The sequence below is a fragment of the Anastrepha ludens genome, chromosome 3 (genome assembly GCF_028408465.1).
Source record: "Anastrepha ludens isolate Willacy chromosome 3, idAnaLude1.1, whole genome shotgun sequence".
NCBI lineage: Eukaryota > Metazoa > Arthropoda > Insecta > Diptera > Tephritidae > Anastrepha > Anastrepha ludens.
The window spans coordinates 68,274,863-68,297,106 of NC_071499.1; the positions used below are offsets into that span (position 1 = coordinate 68,274,863).

Genomic DNA, 22,244 nt, shown 5'->3' on the forward strand with positions numbered 1-22,244 from the left:
GATATATTTTAGAAGACAGTAACTTAGTGGCGGCCCCCGTAGCCGATTACCATGCGGAAGTGCACAGGTTCGAAACCCCAGGCACGAAACATCAATTGATAGGAAAGAGTTTTTCTAAGTGCAATCTTTCCTCGGCAGGCAATGGCAAGCCTCCGAGTGTATTTCTGCCATGAAAATGCTTCTCATAAAAACCATTTGCAGTTCGGAGTCGACTTAAAACTGTAGGTCTCTCCAATTGTGGAACATCATCAATACGCACACCACATATGGGAGGAGGAGCACAGCCAAACACCTAAAAGCTAACACCTGTAAGCGCAATTTATTTATGTACTTATATACAGTAACTCAAACATTTGTTTGTACCCGTGATAGATGAGGTGAAAGTGAACTGCTCCATAAATAATTTTGGCTACAAGCTGTCTCTCAAAAATTTCTACAAAATGTGGCTTTTTATGTACTTAAAATATTTTTTTTGAATTGTGGTCCTTAAATTTTGGGACTCTCTCAGCTTGATGCATACCGTAGGGAAAACTTTAAAGGCCATTTTATCCTAATAACATTTTTCAGGTTGTCCGGATTCGTAACCCCAACAAATCTTGTATATTCACCATTACAGTTTGATTGGAAGTATTGAAAGATTTGTTTTTTTTTTAATCTTGAACCTTTGTTTAAAAAAATGCGACTTTATCGTAAAACTTAATATATTGAAAAATCCTTCACATAACATAAATGGTGAAAAGATTTATAGCGGTGTGGCCAAGATCGGGCCGTTAAACGGCTCCAAGCAAATTTGAAAGAATCAGCTGATTGGCTGATGTCATATGGGTCATGACAGCGGTTGGTTTACGAAAAAAACTGGCAGTTGAAGCTGCTCGCATAATTTTGTTTTTCACCATAGCGGAGGACCAAACCTGGCAATCTATCCTCCTTGATTCACATGAACATATAATCGAGTAATTGTTTTTTGTTAATTCGGCTACGTGCCCTCCAAAAATAGGTTTCATCGAAAAACTGTGCAGCCACTATTTTATTTGAACTACTTGAAAAAAAAATGTAGTAATAATCCATACAGTTCACGCAGATTCCAATAAAGGACCTCTTCGGTGGGGTATGGTATTCTATCCAAATATTCCTCTTGTTCTTAATCAATCGGTATTTTATTTTAATGTACGAAAAATTGTTTGGCTTTGAAATGCTTATAATTTCATACACAAAATTTCCTTTAAAAGGCTTTGTCGAGCTTACATTGCAAAGAATTTTATTTCATTTGACACCAGTTTTTTTGTTTCATTCGCTATACAATTTATGGATCTATTCACTTATGTATGTATGTACCTATGTACATACATTTCTTCGACTATCAACCGTACTGTAGGGACAATTGTGTGAGTTGCCATGTGTTTAGCTTAGGAAAAGTAAGGGAACCGAGGATTGAACGAGTGTTATCTGAGCGTCTAGAAGAACTCGTTTAGTGTTTTATTTACATGAGATTGATAGCTTGTATGGTTTTGTTGGTATGTTTTTCGTTCACATCAGTGTGTTGCGCAGTCTGCGGTCTGTAAACATTTTTCTAGTGGTAGATAAGTCTTAGAAAGTGTGGTAAATTCCGAAACAGTGTGATATATTTACGGATAAGTATTAAAATAGCGAAATATTTTAGATTATTATATGTTTTATTAGTTTAATAAAAGTACAATACTTTCAAATTTATTACTTACTATGTAAAAAATACGAACTCGTATTTCATCGCTCCGTAAGTAAAGAGGTTTTATTTTGATAAGAGATCAATGGTTTCGTTGCTTGTGTGGCACGTAGCGCTGTCTTGTTGAAAATAAATGTTGTCCAGATCTATACCATCCAATTGCGGCCATAAAAAATCGTTAATCATCTCTCGATAGCGCAATCCATTCACCGTAACTGTTGCTCCAGTTTCATTTTCGAAAAAGTAAGGTCCAATGACTCCGCCTCACCATAAATCGCACCAAATGGTAACACGTTGAGGATAGAGGCTTTTCAACAATAACTCTTGGATTTTCTGAGCCCCAGATCCGACAATTTTGCTTGTTGACGAAGCCACCGAGGTGGAAATGGGCCTCTTCACTCAAGATGATTTTTCAATGGAATTCCGGATCATTTTCATGCATTTCAACGACCCAATCAGCAAAGACACGACGTTGTTGATGATCGGCCGGCTTGAGTTCTAGTGTTAACTGGACTTTATAAGCCTTAAGACCCAAATCTTTATGCAAACTACGGTGTAATGACATTTGTGGAATGCCTAATTCCAAAGAACGACCAGGAATGGACAAACCTGGGTTTTCTTCAACACTTTCGGCTTTTCAGCAATATTTTCGGCTGTTCTTGAGCGACGTGCACGGGTTTTATTCTTCACATTACTAACTCTTGTCCCAACAGCTCGAATTTTTTCACCGATTTCTGTATTGCGGCCCAACAAGGTGCTTCACGATGACCCAAAAATGTTCGAGTTTTACGAACCGTCTCTGCCAAATTTTTACCATTTTTATAGTGAATTTTAATAATTTCAATGCGTTGTTTAAGCGTGTATCGTTCCATTTTTTATTAATGGCGTAGTTCCTACTTGTCAAATATCAAAAAATGACAGCTTTAAAAGTGACATCTACCGAAATAGCGGGCTATTCAAAATAACATCTGTTATTGGAACCCTTTATTAACACCTATTTCATAAAACAATTTTATACGTTAACGTATTTATTCAAATCATGTTTTTTCTAATCCACAAAAGATTATAATAGTCAAATAATAATATTTTGTGCTTTATCATTTCTTATGATGTATGTATGTATGTACAGTGGCTCATTAAAGAACTCGGACACCCAAGTGATATGGTTTTAAATAAAAAAATATATATAAAAATACAAATCGAATGCGTTTATGTGCCACATTTATTTTTGTTCTTCAAGCGTATTTTTCAAAACTATTGTACAAATTACATTAACATACGTCAACTAATTCCTACATAGAAAATACAAACATAAAAACTTAGCAAAGTACATGACAAAAAATAACTCGGACATTTATATAAAGTAGAGTCTAGCAAATACAATAATATTTAAGAAAAAACAATATAATTAATATTTGTTTGGGAAGTCTTTATTTTTTCTTCTTCAGCATTTTTTTTTTTTGTTTTTGATGGGACAACTAGCAAGTGCAGCACTCAGACACAATTAAGTCCATTTTATTGCTTTCGGATTTCATTTTAATTTTCTTTAAATCTACCCGACCTCCGAGGAAATCTGAGATCTTGTGGTGCCAAGGAGCCAAGATTGTCGCTTCTTAACACATCAGTGCCAAAGACCTCAAACCTGATTCGAGCGAAGGCGGGGCAGACGCACAGGAAGTGGTCCGCCGTCTCATTCTCCTCTTCACAAGCTGGGCAGAGTACACTGTCTGAGATTACTACCTTTTCCATGTGCTTCGCGCACAGAAAGTGTCCCGTCATCAGTCCAACCAGCTGTCTGCAGTCCCTTCTGCTTAACGACAGAAGGATTTGCAACAGTCCGTCGGGCATGACAGGCAACATTTTAAGTCCATCTGCAGCCTCTCTCAGCCTGCCAGCTCGCTTGTGGGTTTTAGTAACCCATTTACTAACCATGGATTTGATGACTGCAGAAGGGAGTGGCAAAACGGGCTCTGGGCCAAAGAAGTTGGCCGCAGAGTCCATCTTAGCTAAGGAGTCAGAGGTCTCGTTATCCACGATACCCACGTGTCCCGGGACCCATGTTAGCATCAGGCTATTATGTCTACCGACATAGTTCACAGCCTAGATTTACAGGACTCGACTACCCCTGATGGGGTACTTTACAAGTAATATTTGATGGAGCGTACGAGTATTAGCTGGGTTTTTCTTTAAAAGGTAATAACAAAGCATGACTAAATGCTGTTTTTTCGGAACGACGGAGACATTTTTAACGTGAGATAAAAAAGGATCTTTACGCTTCAAACGAATGTCAACTGCTGCGACCGAGACCTCACATATACACCTTCAAATCACCAGTTTATTAATAGAGCGAACACAAAAATATTATCAGTAGCGACACCTCTTTTATGATGGGGGAAACTTATTCCCCCCATACCCAATAAATAATTATAAACAATAATAATTCTTAGTATGAGGGCAGCTAATACCCGTATTTGTTGCCTGCGATCCATCCAATAAGCAAATCGGCTGTTCACTAATCCGCGTAACAACTGTCTGTTACACTACAATTTTAATCAGACTTAACTGCACCGGTAATCGCGATTGACACCGCCGACTGTCTATTCTATTAGAATTAGGTTCAAATCCTTCATTCTAAAGTATATTCGACATTTATAAAAAAATTGTTTGATTCTATCGTATGAATTTATCGTTAGAATTTAATTTCAATAATTAAGCTATTAAATTGTTGCAGTGCGAAATTTCCTTTCCAGTAATTTTAATAAAAAAATTACTTATATTTTTAATGTTCACAAATATAAACCCATTCCTGTTTTGCTTTTATCAGACCATCATGTGAAAATTGGCCTATCCATGTATAAGGTGGCAGATTTTCCTTTCATATTCGGTAATGGGTAATTTAGGCATAACAAACTCACGCACAGAGTCTCCTAATGACAGACCGCAGCTATTTACGTAACGCTGTCGTTTGACTTCACAATTAGGATAGGCTAAAAATAACGCACATATTTATTGTCCTGGCTCTTGCCACATAGCACATACCATTTTTGCAATTCTTTTTCATTTATTATTTTAAATTTTTCGCGCAGCTCTCAATTTGAAATTGAACAAATTAATATGGGCAGTGTCCATGAAGCAATAGTTAAAGGTTCTGTAAGATGTCAAATTTTCACCCTGTGTCAGCGATCTTGAGCTATTTAATATATCGGTGATGCGTTCTTGGAAAACCTATTTTTTATTTTAGAGCAAATTCTATTTTTTCCTACATATTTTTTTTTTCAATATTAATTCACTGAAAGACAAAATGAAAAGAAAATATTGGGTAAAATCGTGCGGCCTATCATTGAAACCAGGCGAAAAAGTTTGCTTGTATCATCTTTCGGCAACGCGACGGATTTCGAGATTGGGTCAGATCGGAAGAGGGCGATGTTATCAAGTGATGTTCTTCCGAAGCCTATCGAAATTTTGCATTGCTGGAAAGAGCCTGAGGCGGAACATAATTCGGTTGACGCTTCTACATAAACAGAGTAAATGCCTTTTTTATTTAAAAAGTGTAGCTCGTTTTATTTAAACGAATTTTGGTTAAGATCAAATACAGAAACGACTTGTGAAACTGGTTAAATTGAAATCCCATGTCAGTGAAATACTTTCTGAGTGGCAGATGAGCATTGGGCTTGGGACGATATGGCAATATCCAAAAATCGTACATACATATATCTATTATGAGAATGGGAAAAATATCTTTCTGTCATAACTAGGCACTTATGTAGATGCCAATTGCAAGCATTGTCAATATATAAATATAAATGCGTCAAATCCACGGATATGGTTAAGTTGAAAATATAAATAAGTAATGATCCAAATAGGGAGGATTGGATCGAGGGGAAAATCTGCACCGAAGTTTGCACCTTTGCCTTCACTGATGGTTCCAAGATGGAATCGGGAGTCGGAGCAGGGGTTTTCTCTAAATCAGTCAATTTATCTATCTCCTTTAAACTGCTGAACACTGCTAGTGTTTTTCAAGCAGAAGTCTTTGCGAGGGAGATGTTAACATTTTCTCCGATAGTCAAGCCGCGACTAAGGTTCTGACGATGCCATGGTGCAGAACGAAATTAGTAAACTCCTGTAAGGAGGAGATCAAATCTCGTGGGTGTGCAGGTAACATTTGTCTGATCTGGGTTCTAGGACATAGGAACATAGAGGGAAATGAAATTGCTGATGAGCTTGCCAGGAAGGGGACTGAATTGGCCTTAGAGACCTCCTACCCGGGCATCAGCATCCCCCTGACAGTTGTTAAAGGGGAACTGCACAAATTATTTCTCAGGAAAGCGCAGAATAGGTAGAGCTCCATTTCTTCACGTGTTGTTTCGAAATCCCTTTGGCCCCAATACGATATACGAAGGACTCAGAAAGTAATTGGACTCCTCGCCATTCAATTTCCAAACTCGTAGCTGTGTTCACCGGTCACTGGATTGGACAGCAGAAGCTGTGGGGACCTTTCAGAGAAGGAGACTGTAGAGCATTTTCTCTGTAAATGTCCGGGTCACTGGGCGCTCCTTTCTTAGACAGCCTGGGGCAGTGAGCCAACCTAATTCCCATCAATCTTCTCCACTATATCTACAGCTCTGGCTGGCTGTAGATATCTGCTTGTTGGGGTCTCACAATGGTATCAAAACGGCGCTTTAGTGCTACCTGAGGAGTGCCAGACTGGCACTTCAACCATTTAACCTACCTACCTCTGTTACGGCAGCAAATCAGCTGAGAGCCGGTCACCGGTCTGGTGTTGGTCACACCTCCTGTATTCTCTCCACCGTGTATAGTTGCACGTATTGTAAGCTTTAAATTTAACATTTTATAAGGCCTTTGAGAAATGCAGCGATCAGCTCGGTAAATAAAAAGCGCAATTTGCTGCATATTTACAGGCGAGAAGGAAATTAAGCTGAATTAAATAAAATGCATGTATGAATTTCCGTCTTAAATTCCGGCGTTCATACTGAGCCTTAAATGCGCATTTAACGCTTTCGAACACAACGTTTTCGAATTGTCTAAATGCACTTATGTACTAGAGAAAGATTCTGCGCACGATTTTTTGATTTTTGCCCCTTGGCAGTGGAGAAGGACTTGGCTTCACTTGTGGTTTCCTACTGGCGCCGGTTAGCACGAGAAAGAAACAGCGTGCTTTATTAAACTCAGCAAAAATCGGGTAAGCGGTTATCGCGCCAATTAAGAAGAAGAATTGTAATAAATTGATATCGTTTGTCGCGGCCTGTACTGGGTTGTTGAATTTTACGGTTCGATAAGGAAAACATAATTTTATGGCTTGAAATACACTTCATCATCCATCCCTGACACAAGAACCTGGAAGGGCTGAAAAATACCTTCCCACAGCTATTATGAGCTCATCATTTGATGAAAAACGCTTTCTATGCATACAATTTTTTGGGTCTGAGAACATATGGAAGTCGCTAAGGGTCAAATCCGGTGAATACAGTAGATGCTCCATTGCAAAAATGATCCTGTGATACGCTGCATTGTCCTGATGGAAAATAATTTTTTTTACTTTGCAAACTGGGTATTTTTAAGCATTTTTTCTTCGCCTGCTCTAAGAGGTTACAGTAATGTTCAGAATTTATTGTTTTACCAGTTTGCAAGTAATCCACAAACGAAATTTCGTTCGCATCCCTGATGCTAATACCTTCTTGGCCGATTTCTGGACACGAACTCGTTTCGGAGCGGAAGAACCAGGTTCATACCACTCTTTACCCTCTTATTTTGATTTAAGATCAAGGTGATAGACCCAAGTCTCTTCCACCGACGCACAAAATACATTTTATCTTTTCGAAAAAGCCCTATATGTTGCTGCGAAAGTCATATTCGAATATGTTTTTGTTCCATTGTTAGCAAATGCGGCACCCATTTTGCTTTTTGAAACTCAATACTTCAGACTGCGAAATGAGATGCCTTCTATGGCTTCTACTAAATCTATTTCAGTCACTTGACGATTTTTCTAAACGATATCCTGTATTTTCTCTACGATTTCTGGTATTGTTGCTCTTTTTGGACGTCCTTGGCGCGGATCGTCTTTAAAACTTGCACGACCACGTTTAAATTTAGCAACCCATATTTCTACTGTATTAATTGATGGCGAAAAGTCCTTCCAAAAATAAAAATCCAATCACTGCAGGATACTTTTTTTTCATTGTAGAAAATCTCTGATACGTCGATAAACTTGCTGGTAAACAAAGAAGGAATTGACAGATTGAAATGAAACTTCACAATACGTTCATATGAAGAGCGTACCAAGATACCAAAAAATAGTTTACGGTAGTAGCAACCCTCTCTCTTATCGGAGCGCAAAACTTATTGAACAACCCAGTATATTGAATTTGTGCGAGTCGCTAATGCGTGTAAAATGTTGATTCATATTCCTGGGTATGCGAATTGTTCAGTTCTGAATTTTCTACGCCCTCACTTTGGCTCCTATCAAGACATTTCCTAGCTACTAGCGTTTTCTACTGGGAAGAACCGTAGACAAATAAATCGAAATTATGTACATACATACATCTGTACGTATTTATGTATGTATCTACACGAAATTTCAGTTTTAGAAAGTATTAAAATACTTATGGAAATATACATATTTGTGTATGTATGTGCGTTTTTTTAATTGAATTCTCTCTGCCACGAATTTCCTTTTCAATTTGTGCCAGAAAAGTTCAAATATTTGTAGGCACAATTGTATGTTTTTTGTTTAATTGGGAATGGAATACCGAACCTCTAAATGCATTTCTAGCATGAAAATGCTACCCATACAGAAATCATCTGCAGGAAAACAACGAGATGTACGAGTATACCACAAATTAGAGGCGGAAGTGTACGGCATAAAGTTTTCTACAATAAGTCACGAAATTATTACTTTTTATTAATTCAATTTGCATAAATATGTAGTATGTACACACATAACATACATATGTATGTAAACTCGACTTACGTACAATGTAGTTACATAGGTATGGGTTCTTTATACAGTACCCGCATACGTATTGTTGAAAATTAAGTAAATATTTACCTAAAGATTTCAAAATAATTCTCATACTATTGGTTCGTTTTTTTTTTATTTTTATTTGTATAGGTACATATATGCAGATACACTCATGGGAAATAAAATAGGTGTGCAACAATTTGGCTAGTTGTGACTATTTTACTTTTATTTATTATACAATTCTAACTCTTTGTGCACTAAAAAATTATTTAAACCGTTTTTTTTTTTAATTTTCTGCAAAAATTATGAAAATTCTGCAAATTTTCATAAAATTTTCAAACTTTTTTAATTAGAATTTTTAGAATAACTTTTTGCTTGCAGTTTTATAGCCCATTCAATTTTAAAGGGTTAAGACTAGTCAGAGGCCCGAAAAAATATTGATTTTAAATAATTTTTTTGCTAGTCAATTGGTTTATTTTACAAAAATAAAAACATATCATTAATAAATAAACAAAATTTCAAAAAAAAAAAAATTGTAAAAGTTATCGCTGTTTATGTGGAGCCCATTTCTCCAGAAGTCCCTTGCGGTGATCATCACAAGTCCTTGGAGATTTATCTAAAATCAATCGGACGAGAGAGATTAGTTTTATTAATAGATAATCTTTTGTCTGATCGAAGCTCTTTTTTTTCAAAATTAACAATATGGCGGCCTCAGGAATTATTTTTCAGATTTTCGAGAAAAAAACCGACAGTTAAAAAAAAATTGAAATTTTGAAAAAAAAATTCCTTCGATCAGGCACGAGTTTGTTATGTTTTTCAAAAGCTGTATAAATTTTATTTAAATCTACTAAGCGGTTTTTAAGTTAAAGTGATCACCAGTTCAAAAAACATAGTTTTGAGAAAAACGCATTTAAAGTTTTGCTATCGATTACCGGAGCGCCCGAGCGCCCTTTGTTAATTGTTGAATAACTCGAAAAGTATTTGTCGGATTCACTTAAAATTTTCACACAATATTTTTAGAAATTATACTATAAGAAAATAGTATAATAACACAATAAAGTGCAAAGTGCAAGTAGCTATAAAAAACCGCTGATTTTTTAAAGTAAATTTTTTAAAAGTCCCATGCATTTTCTGCAATACAAAACAAAATATTTTCTGCTATATACAACTTTTTTCAACAAATTGTAAGGCAAATAAAATTGCTTACCAAAAATTATCCTAAAAATAAAAAGTTTTTTAATTGTAGTAAAAATTTGCAGAATTTTCATAATATTTGCACAAAGTTTGAAGCATATAAGTTGCTTTGTTTTTTGTTGTTGTACGAAGAGTTAGAATTTTATTAAAAAAAATTAATAGATACCAAATAAAATTAATCAAAACGTCGCACTCTTATTTTACTGTCCATGAGTGTATGTACATACATACGCATATACATATATCCATATTCCATATTAGTCTTAATATTTACACAGTAACAAAATACGCGCTTGCGCATCCGCACTAATGTGTACGTGCCCTCCAAAACTGTCATCTATTTAATTCTTGAATAACTTTTTATTCTTTTTAGTTTTTAGTCCTCCCGTTTTTCGCTGCCCTCATAAAGACTTAACATATTTATGTAGATACATACATACTGTATGTGCATGTATGTGTGCATATTTTTGAAATCGTTTCTAAATTATTTTATTATTCTTTCCAATTAATTTTGGGTATGTGTGCGTGTGCACACAACTTGCTCTGCGTATTCATACTGAGTACGTGTGCATGTGTATATGTATTTGGTGCGGTACTAAGAGACAGAATATACGAATATGCATTTACATTATAGTTTCTAAGCATGTATGTATGTATGTATGTGTACACAAATACTAGGGCTCGCAAAGAGGCCTGTGTATGTGTGGTTTGATATTCAATATTAACGTAATTTGTGGATCGGCACTGTTAACATACTTACATACATACATACATACATATGTACATACGTTCATACAAGAAACATTCAGTTGTTCATATCGCTTTTTATAATTTATGCGTTTCAATTTCTTTTATTTGATTTTTGGATAGGTATATGTGTATGAACGAGTATGTATGTATGTTTGTTTGTATGGATGTATAACAGACTTTCGTAAAACTATATGAATGCCATCGTAAAACTATATGAATGCTTTCGTAACACTATAGGTATTCTTACCGATATACTTTTGGATATATGTACATACGTTTGTATGTAGGCATGTATGTATGTATGTATATGTATTTGCCTTTATTTCGTTTCACGTGTGTATTTATTTCATTACTATAAGTTTTCTTGCATATTTGATTTCGTTGTTGTCTTTGATTTTTTAACGTTTCCATTTCTTTTCACATTTAATATTTTTCTCAAGTTTTCTATTCTCACTTACACACACATATGCATGTAAATATATGTAAATGTGTAAGTGTGTTTTTGTGTGTTGAACTTCTAAAAACATGTGTACGTATGTATGTAAGTCTGTATAATTTCATCGTACCATATTTGTTTGTCCATGCCCATGCCCGGATTAATGCTAGTCGCTAGCACTCACTTTGTCTATTTAGCTGTCGCAATGCTTTTTTCTTCATGATATTTACCGTTCGAATTACTGTTTCTAGATTTTTATATGTACATGTACATATGCACACTCATACGTATACATTTGCTGCCATCATAGCATTTTTATGTTGATTTCATAAATTCAACAACTAAAATGTTCAACGTTCGAAACACGCTTCCACATCTGTCGTGGTTTAATGTACGCCATAATGTGTCTAAATACCATTCGCCGCTTTGTATGGCAAGTGCTGAGTGAAGTGTGGGGAGCAATATGGGGATTGTTTCGTATGGAAAGAGGTGCTTGTTTGTATGTATGTATATATGTACATATGTACATAAATGCATATTTAATAAAGTTTGCTTCGTCGATGAGTTATAGTAGTTAGCAATTTCCATACATACTAATAGACATATGGCTCATGGTTTATTGTACATGTATGCATGTATGTATGTAAGTAGCACAATTTAAAAATTTTACTTGTCTGTGAAATCAAATAAACCTGCGAACATTTGAAAATCAATTCCACCCTCTACCACCTACCACATTGCCGCCCTTTCACTTGGTTTCAGTGCATGGTCGCAAGTTGCAGGTACGCGCATACATACTTACATACTTCATCCATACAAGTACAATTGTAAATGTGTAATTTTGTAAGCAATATGCATACATACATACACATGTACATGCTTGAATTTCTTCCATTCGTTTCTAGAAAATTTATTATATGAATTTAATTCAACTTCTTATTCATTTCTTGTGCTGCTCATGTTTTCCGTTCGTACGAATATGAAATATGCGGCGCACCGACGACTGGAGCTGAATATATTTACTATGCATTGTATGATTTTTGTACTTATGCATATGCATGTGTGCACTTACATGTGTATGTGTAGAAGTGAATGTATGTACATACATACATATATCTCCGCATGTTTGCGCACATCGGCATTTTCATACATTTTGCGTTTTCCGTTCCCGTTAATTTTTTATTCAAAATAGTTATTGCCTAGTTTTTGCGAAGCTTCAGTGTGCTGGATAAATTTTAATTTCATTTCTGTTAATATTTCATGCATGTGTGTTTGTATGTACATACATACATTTGTCTAACACAATCGAATTTACGTAACTTCTGCTGAGTAAAAAAGTCTTTGGCGGATTTATTTTAATGACATTACATGATAATATTTTCCAAGACGTATAAATCAATTATTTTTATAGCTAAAAAAACGTACAGTACATACATATGTACATACATTGAGCTCACGAATAGAACGAGCGATGTTAGTATTAGATGAATAATTATTTCTCATGTTATCCCCAACGAACGGAAGTAAGTTACGAAAAGGGTGTAGGGGGAACATGAACTCTTATTCGCCCTGCCAAATGTGGATAATCAATTGTATTCGTCGGACTCAGTAAAGTTTAAGATGGAAGAACGATTTGAGGAATTATTTTTCCAACACGCTCAATTCTATTGGTAGCGAGGTGATTGGACGGTCTCCATTTAACCGCTCAATGATTTTGAACGAACAGTGCTTCCGTGCGGTGGACATAACGCACCAACCCGAGTGCTGCTCGTAGGTTTCGACATGTTTTTATTAACCAACCACGAACCGTGGTTGCCAATCGCTACTTGTTATTCGTTATTTCTAAACAATATAAACTTTTTAAATACGAAATAAACAACTCGTGGTTTTTGGTTACATTTTCGTAAAAAAAATCCGAGCGCCAAGTGATTAAAACGAATGTAAAAAGAAGCTTAAAGGAGAAGGGATCAGAAAACTTAGAGATATGCTGATTGGAAAATAATCTTTTGTTGAAATCTTTAATATAACTAACGTTCTTTAAGACACAATTTGATTAACTGTAAACTTCAAGCAAAATATTAAAAATATATTGTATGAGTAAGTGAAAGCATTTGTTCGAATTCAAAAAAAGTTACGACTTCAGGTATCATAAGTCGAGAGATGGCTGCTGGGTACTTTAAACTAACAGTACGCAAAAATGATATGAAGAAGTGCACTAGTTGGTTAGGTTATAACAACAAAATATTACGTTAAAAGGTTAATTTTTATTTTTTTCGTAGGCTGTTGATATTATTTTATCATATTACATCATGATGTCTACCATAAGCGATTCACAACCGACGAATAGACATATCTGGTTATCGCTTTCTACATTTACTTGTGTCACTCGTCGAAGTTTCGACCAATAACAAATCCTCTATCTCTATCTCTATCTCTATATCTATCTCTATCTCTTTATCCTACATATTAATTTATTCTTGTACTTTGATTGTAATAGTAGTTATCTAAATCATATTCTTAAATCACCACTTAACACGTTTATTTAGATTAATATCAATATTAAAGCATACATTTAGGAGGGATCTGACATGCAGATATGTAATGTCAGTTGCCACTTTTTATCTGATTTTTTTTTATTTTTTGGGAATAACTACACGTTTTTTTTTATAAAATTATATATTTTACCAAAAGAAATGATAAATAGTCGTTTATAAATTTATATCGATTTATCATTTTTGAAGTTGGAATAAAAATGTGAATGAATAAAATGTAATGTTTTCATAGCTGAAAAAAAATTTGTTTTGTTATGAATGCAAAAATGTCCACTAGTCATCTTTTGTGCTGTGTGTGTGTCATTGTGATATCTATTAAGAGCGCCTTATCAGGTGAAAATATGCCATTATTTTTACTGAGGGTGACACAGTAAATTGAAAACTTTGCAGCCGTTTTTCTCGAAATTTATTGTAAATATTTTGATTTATGACGTTCTTCCAGCAAACGAGCGACATGTAAAATATACAACTCATATATCGTCATCATCAAATTAATTTAAAATGAATAAATCAAATTCAATTTTGTAAATAATTGCAAAAATAAATAAATAAAATGCCGCGAGAAACATTTCGTTCTTGCCTTTACCGACTATTTGATCTGGAAATAATCAAAAATATAGTATATGTACATACGTATAATACGCGTACGTTTCAATTGACGTAATTTCATTTCCAATTTTAACATACATATGTAAAGGGTGTTGCTTGTAAAGAATGTTTTTTTTTGAAATTTAAATAGAAATAAAACACAAGAAATGGTTTTAATATCCTTCATAGATTTATATGACAGATATTTTCATGGCATTAATGTTTGAATACTGTGGCCCTATGCTCCAATGAGAGATAACGAGAAACGACGATGATGATGATTATTTGAATATGATTTCGGGCATGAGGCTGTCGCGACTTGCGCGTAGATGGCGGAAAACATTCCGGTCCAATTTTCACACACCCTCCCCAGTAAATCAAGCTGTAATTTACCAACAAGACAACAAGTGCTTACTTGTTTTGCGTTTTTCGGTGTAGACATGCGACCTTACGCACATTCGTATGTACTCGTATACCTGGTGCAAATAATATAAAGGAGTCAAGTGGCACAAACGAGATGGCCAGTTATTCTATTGCACACAGTAATGGTGCGTTGTCGACTATCTTCGCACCTTGAATGGTTTTTCAAAATATCAGATTTATTTACATGGTAGAAAGATTTTTAAAGGTGTGCTCTTTCACATACCGTTATTCGGCTCTGAGCGAATTTGACGGAATCAGCTCATGGGCTGACGTCACTTGGAATGTATTTACCCATGATGGAAAGAATAATGAGATGGCGCCTATCGTGGTACCGTTACTTTGCGCTCAGCAAATTTGACAATGAGTCGCATCGTATTAGCACCAGTATGACCAGATTACTTGATTTAACATTTTTTATGTTATTTAGTCTCGGAGTTTTAGTTCTTTCTTCATGAAATTTTCTAGCCCGTTCTAATTAAAATGTAATGTTTATAATTTTGTAAAACATACATTTTTTAAAAATTAGTTCAATAACTCACTCAGTGTTATTTAGCTTTACTTTTTGTAACATCTGCCCGCATTGCCCGCGGTTGCGGTTATGGTTGGTGTTCTGCTTTCAGCAGTCAAATCTCTCTCTCGCTACTGCAGTGTTGCTTAGCTTTGGATATAAAAAACGCACGAAAATGCCCATTAAAAGAAAATAGAATACGAAATTTTTATTGAATTACTTAAAAAACTTTGTTTGTGTGACAAATTGTCTTTAAAATGTGCGTTTTTAAATAAATGTGTGTCGTTTGTTAAGGGAACGACTTTTTTGCTATATTTCAGGTTATGTAACAAGCTAAGGTACCCTTTTCGTAAAAATGTCGTTATGGTTTCTTCAGTATTTTCTGGTATTTTGTTGCTTATTTTTAGTATGAATACACCTCTTGATGCCCTATGTCGCACAAAGGATTGAGGACCGGAAGAAACGATTATACCTCTATGGTTTTAATTCGCATTCAGTAAAGTCAAACGATTTTTAAAATGTGTAAAAAGGTTTTCAATGTTAAGAAGAGTTGAGAGAAGAAGATTTAATATTCTAACATAACCTTAAAAGGAGCAACAAATTAAATTTTCACTTTTAAAATATCAAATTTTACAAGAACCAACAAATTTTCATTACCACTAAAATCTTCTCAAAGTGACCTTTTTTAACATTATTTTGTTTAATAATAAATTTTTTTTACTTACAGCTTCGGCTTTGAATTAAAAAAAAGCAACAAACCCCAAACTTAAAAGTTTTCGTATTTTGGGTATAAAAAAGCACCACATTTTTTGCGAAGAGCAAATGGTTGCCTTTACCTGAGAATATTCCAACACATGTGCTACCGGAACGATGGTCAGTAGTTACAAAAAAAACGTAGTTATAGATTGAGGTTATGTAAAAAAACAAAATTTTCTTTAAAGTAATTTGTTGTTGGAACGGGTTTTTTCTTTGCCAACTTTTAATATAAAGATCACTCTTGTTCTTAAATTATAAATTGCTTCTTCATTTCATAATACACACTTATTTCGAAAAAAATGCAACTTTTTCTTTATTTTTAATGCTGGTCAAGATTATATAATATAGTAAATTTTTTTTATTGACTTACATATGTACTCTATAGGTATACTTGTGTGTATTTTTTACTAATATAAATCCATGTTAGATTTTACACTCATGCAACTCAACTAATCGAAATTTCTATCGAAGAAAAAATATTTCAGAACAAGATTTCATCTAAAATTTTTGTTTGAATGTATATATATATATATATATATATATTGTATATATGTATACTTGGCGCGTACCCCCTTTTTGTGAGTTTGGCCGAGCTCCTCCTATTTGTGGTTTGCGTCTTGATGTTGTTCCACAAATGGAGGGACCTACAGTTTCAAGCCGACTCCGAACGGCAGATATTTTTATGAGGAGCTTTTTCATGGCATAAATACACTCGGAGGTTTGCCATTGCCTGCCGAGGGGCGACCGCTATTAGAAAAATGTTTTTCTTAATTTGGTGTTTCGCCGAGATTCGAACCTACGTTCTCTCTGTGAAATCCGAATGGTAGTCACGCACCAACCCACTTGGTAAGAAAAAAGTTATCAATGAAAAATACAGTACTCCTTTTTTTGTAAAAGCAAGCATGTGTGAAAAGAAACATTTTGATTGTGATTAAAAATAGCAGTAGTTCGCGTATTACATCAAAAATAAATCATAAATGAATTCATTTTACAACACAAAATAAGACTTAATGTATTAATATTCCGTCCATTGGCTCTTGTTATGCTGTACTGCTGCGCACTTACGCGGCATAGAGTCTATCAAACCTTCTACGCTTTTCTCAGCACCTTCCAGAGCTCTTTGATATTTGTGAGATTCTCTTTGCTTACAGCTGCTTTGACATCTGCACAAAGATTTTCAATGGGGCTGAGGGCAGGTGACTGAGCCGGCCAGCTCATGACCTCAACCCCGTTTGAAAAGAAAAATGTTTGCTATAAGTCACTGCCATTTTTTCGAACGGAGTTGTACATACCTACATACATACCAATCTTTCATAGGCGTCACTGACAATTATACTACTAAGTCAATAATAAATAATATTTCTAGGCTACGCTAATTTCTTAAAATGTTAGTATGTAAACGTTAATTTTCAAGATTTTGCTTATTCTAGTTGGTTGAAGCTTACCCCATTGAATGTTTGCTTATCCATTATTACGAAATATTGTGAAGTGCGTATAGGTATTTACAAAAATGTTAAAAATTCGAAGGTATTTGTTTCCACAAATTGATTTTCCTTCAGTTTTTCGTAAGTTATCGGCGCACAATTTTACATATGCAGCTTTGTATGTTTTTCCATCTAAGATATCTCCGCAACAGTCAGAGATATTTATGGCATCCAACTGAACTGTCAAAAATTTAAGTATAATTTACCACTTTTCCGTTGTACGGTTCACGCAAATTGAAAAGTAAAATCAATGCTCTGGCATACAAGTGGTCTTGCTGCAGATGGAATTTGTTGACCGTATCAACTCGCCGCTGCTATCATGCGATTTTACACCTCTCGATTGTTTTCCCTGCGGCTGCATTAAGTTCTGCCAGCCACTTAAAAATATCTTGAGGCTAATATTCGAGAAGTCGTTGCCCGGATAACGATATTATCAGTCAACTATCTAGGTATAGGTATGCAACTATCGATACTCTACCGTAACTGTCAATGGGTTTTGACCATCGCGAGGCTAGCTTCCATCCACAATGATACAAGCCTTTTGTTACTTAGGCTATTTGTGATATAAGGGTAAAATTCCACCGAAAGGCGTTTAACGATACTAGTGATCCAAAGCAATCGAATTGATTTTACATCATACAACCCACTGAATTGTGTCAGTTAGGTTAGGTTAGTCAGTTCGCTTGTATAAGACAAGACACTCGGTGGCCGCAAGGCCCATTGTGATACCTATATTTGATTTTCATCCCCTAACTAAGTTGCTTAAACCACTTAGATCTTTTTAAGAAGGTAAATAGGCCCTCCAGTGAGACATTTTCCTAGGTCTTCAAATAAATAATCGCCAATATATTTGACACTGGTAGTTGATCTGTTGAATCCAAACACGCATTTTGCCCTTTTAAGATTCAGTTTTGGCCAGACGTATCGAAAAGCGCCTTGTAGTTAGTAGTCAAAGGCCACTTTCTATTGGTTTTCGCAATTACGCTCAAGTCAATCGCAGCATACAGTTCGTTTAGAGGAATGCTTATGTCCTCTACCACTCGTTGAAGGTCAAGTTCAGAGCCTTTCCCTGCACACTCATCCGCTCTTTCATTACCCTCCCTCCACTCCAGACTGGTCGGGGAGCCAAGAAAGTGTGGTGTTGTGTTGTTTGATAAGCGAGAGCAACCTCCTGCATACAAGTCCTTTTTCGCCCAGTCCTTCCTGGTGATCTAGCGCTCATGAGTGCGCCCCAAGCGATCTAGTTCTAGATTGATTCGTTTTGATGTGGGTTGTGGGGAGATGCTCGTCCATCAGAGTGTCCAATGTCCTTCTTACGTTATCTTGACTGTAGCATCCCTAGGATGGTGGTGATGTTAGCCTTCTTATGAGAATACCAACCGGTCTGACTGGACACAAATTCTCCACTAAGGCACCAGATATTCCAGGCACATGACCCGCTTTTCCACATTGGAGTTGTTTAAGATCTTAAGTAGAACCGAACATATTCATTTGCATAGCCATTTGTATTACGAACATTCTCCAGAACCTATTCCGTTTTTTTACGAGTATTTGTAAATATATTTCTTTGTTACAGATTGAAAAAGGTGACACCCTCCCGCAACAAGTGTGTGTGACATGTGCCAAAAACGCGATTTCTGCGTGTCTCTTCAAGAAGAAGTGCGAAGATGCCGATAATTTCTTTCGACAGCAACTGCTCATACAAAAGTTCGAGAGTAGGACTTCGGTTGGGAATCATGTGGCGTCCGTGCAACCAGAAGTCGACTCCACCGATCAAGTTCCCGAAGTGGCCGCAATGGAAAGCTATGGCGGGAGCGACTGTGAAGAACAGCCGAACCATCCACATATCAGTGCCAGCGGACATCCTAATAGTGCAATGACCGAAGAAGATGATGGAGAAATAAAGTTTCCTTATTGCAAGCAACCATTCGATTTCCATTCGATACGCCTAATGCACGAGTACATGCAACAGCAGCTAAGCAAAATAAATGGTTCCCATAAGGGCGCGGGAGCTAGCAATAGCGGAGGAAATTCGGACGCTTGCGCTGACGATGATGAGGATCCGCTACCGCTCATACCTGAAGTCGAAATGTTAACACCGTCCGACGAAGGGCCCGTCGGTGGCAGCAACAACGATAACATGCCGGCGTACGGCGGCGTCGAACAATCTGCATTGCGTGGCTACCAATGTCCTGACTGCTTCCAAATTTTCGAAATGAAACAGATTCTCAAGGCACACATGCAAAGCGTACATGGCACACAGGGCCCTGTATATGAGTGCACGAATTGCAAAAAGACATACTTTTATAAGCGATTCCTGGAGAAGCACGTGCGGCGCGGACGTTGCGTCAAAAAGCGACGCAATCAAACGTGAGCGCAAATTTTACGATTTTGGTGGAAAGAAGAATTACTAAATAATATAAATTATTTTATTTTAGCCGTCCGATGCAGTGTTCTGATTGTCATGTTTTATTTCCCACTGGACATCATTTAGGTTGGCATAAACGCACGGGCTGTCCATCTCGGGCTGCCAAAATGTAAGATAAATAGTTTACTAATTTTATTTTGCGATGTACAATATAATTGCGAATGTGTATGATTGCAGGCCGTTGCAGCAGCTTCTGAAGCAGAATATAGTGGAATACAACAACTTTCCGAAACGCGTTGGCATACGAAAACCGGAGAATGCGCTTTACCTGCATAACAGAAAGTGAGTGAGAATAATGAAAAAGAAAAAGTATATACATATAAACAAGTATTTTTTCTGATAGAATTCATATAGCCAATAGCAAACGCAAGGGACGTACTCGTATCAAGCTGGATTCGAAGAAAATTGCTTTGGCGAAGCAGCTAATTCTGCGCGAGGCCACTACTACCGTCATAGCCAACGAGCTGAATATTTCTCGAACATTTGCTTGGCGTTTGCGTAAGAGTCTTGTGAATGGGGTGAGTCTGCATGAGCGCGTCATCGACACCAATGGTGAAGAGGGTGATGAAACCGCGGCTCAACCTATGGTAGCAGACAGTACTGAGCAGCTACCGCAGGCATATCCTTTCGCACAACAAACCGAACAAGTCGCTCATGTTGAGTGTATGGTGAAGCAAGAGAAATCAGAGAGTGATGATGAGTCCGAGGAAGATGTAGATGCAGAGGTGGGTTTTACGCGAAATAATGAGGCAGCCCATGGAGAGCAGGGGGAAAATAATGAGGCGCACAGTAGAACATTACAAATGTCTCGACAACAAATTTATTCAGAACAGTATGGCCTAACAGTGGACAAGCAGCTACGCATTGAAGAACCGGATCTATCTGGTAATAGTAAAATAATGAAGCAACAACTGCTGCAATTGCAACAGCAAGAACAAGCGAATAATGCGAACGACGATGATGATGACGATGATGACGACGATGATGATGATGATGACGATGACGATGATGACGATGACGACGATGATGACGACGACGGTAATGAAGATCAAAACGATGGCAACGATGATGATGATGATGAAGATGAAGAGACTGATAATTCTGTTGAAAAAAATGATGATGCTGAAAACGCTAAACAAAGTGAAGCACAGAAACTACAAATACAACAACATCAACTACAGCAAAAGTATCAACTGCAGCACCCACAAATAAAGCAAGAACAAATTCAAACAAGCACAGCTCTTTCTCACCAACTAATGCATGGTACTGAAACGCCAGGACATATAAGAAGCAAGGATCCTACAGATCATCGCCAACAATTGTCAAATCATGGTAAAGAAGATGTTGCTCAGCCGAATTTGCCAGTTATAAATCAATTTCCGTCCACAGTTTCTGCCGCTATGTAAGTATAAGTCACACATTTTCCTCTTTCTTTATTGTGCTCCATAGATAATCGCACCGAATTATGACAACCCTGATCACATTCACAAATTTGGTGCCAGTGTTGGTTTTATTTTTCACTTAAAATTCAACAATTATGAATTCCCTTCAACCAACATGCGGCACTGTCGACATCATTACTATCTAATACGAGTACGTGGGGCGTAGAATAACTGATTCCCATGACAGCCGATTCCATGTACCGGAATGATTCGGGGATTTCCCGAGCTTAGTAAACTAACCCTGTTTAGGTTGTGTTTTTCGTCACTGGAACATCTTTATGTAGTCGGATGGTTCCTAATACTTCTGATCTGTGCTGGCATCGAGCCAAATCATGGATCCGAAGTACACACGTATATTACTACTAAGTTTACCAAAGAATTTTCTCTCTCAACCCAACTTCGATTAGATGTAACCGTGGGTGGAGCCACCTTAAAGCTCATAGGAAAACAGCCCACACTGTATGTGGACCTCTGCTTCTCTCACTATAGTTCGCTCAATGCACCGGTGCCTCACCAAAGCGACCACAATTTAATCCTCACAATTTCCTGAAGCTCACTAGAGCAGCATAAATACTCCTCTCGAGCTTCAGATGCTCTCGTGAGATGTTGAAGCAGGTTAAACTTCTTCTTGTCCAAATTTGACGCAAACATACTCAACATATGCCCGGTTTGTGAAGATACCCCACCTGATACTAACAACTTCATCATATGACTCCTTAAACGCACGCATCTAAAACCTCTTTCCATCTGGTCCCACCGTTTAGAAAGAGTATGGACGAACACGGAACAGACTTCACTGCCCTTTGCGGAGTTTTGTAAACTGCTACAACAACAGCAATATAGAATAACTTTCAACGATGTAATTGACTAATTCACCAATTATTGACTTTTTTCAGACATCAACTCCCAGTGAATTTATCCATTCGTCCCATCCAAGGCGCACAAAGCAATGAATCGGAGAGCATGTAAGCGACATTTCTTTAAAATCGTTTATTTGTCAGA

General features: G+C 36.5%; 1 protein-coding gene across 1 annotated transcript in view; it reads left to right on the plus strand.

Annotated features, from left to right (window-relative positions):
• Window positions 1-22,244, plus strand: part of LOC128858171 (uncharacterized) — a 70,843-nt gene that overhangs the window by 36,451 nt on the left and 12,148 nt on the right. The window contains exons 3-7 of the mRNA XM_054094215.1: window positions 18,949-19,742; window positions 19,811-19,909; window positions 19,978-20,082; window positions 20,144-21,202; window positions 22,139-22,207. Of these exons, the coding sequence (XP_053950190.1) occupies window positions 18,949-19,742; window positions 19,811-19,909; window positions 19,978-20,082; window positions 20,144-21,202; window positions 22,139-22,207 (2,126 nt within the window). The remainder of the gene's footprint in view (window positions 1-18,948; window positions 19,743-19,810; window positions 19,910-19,977; window positions 20,083-20,143; window positions 21,203-22,138; window positions 22,208-22,244) is intronic.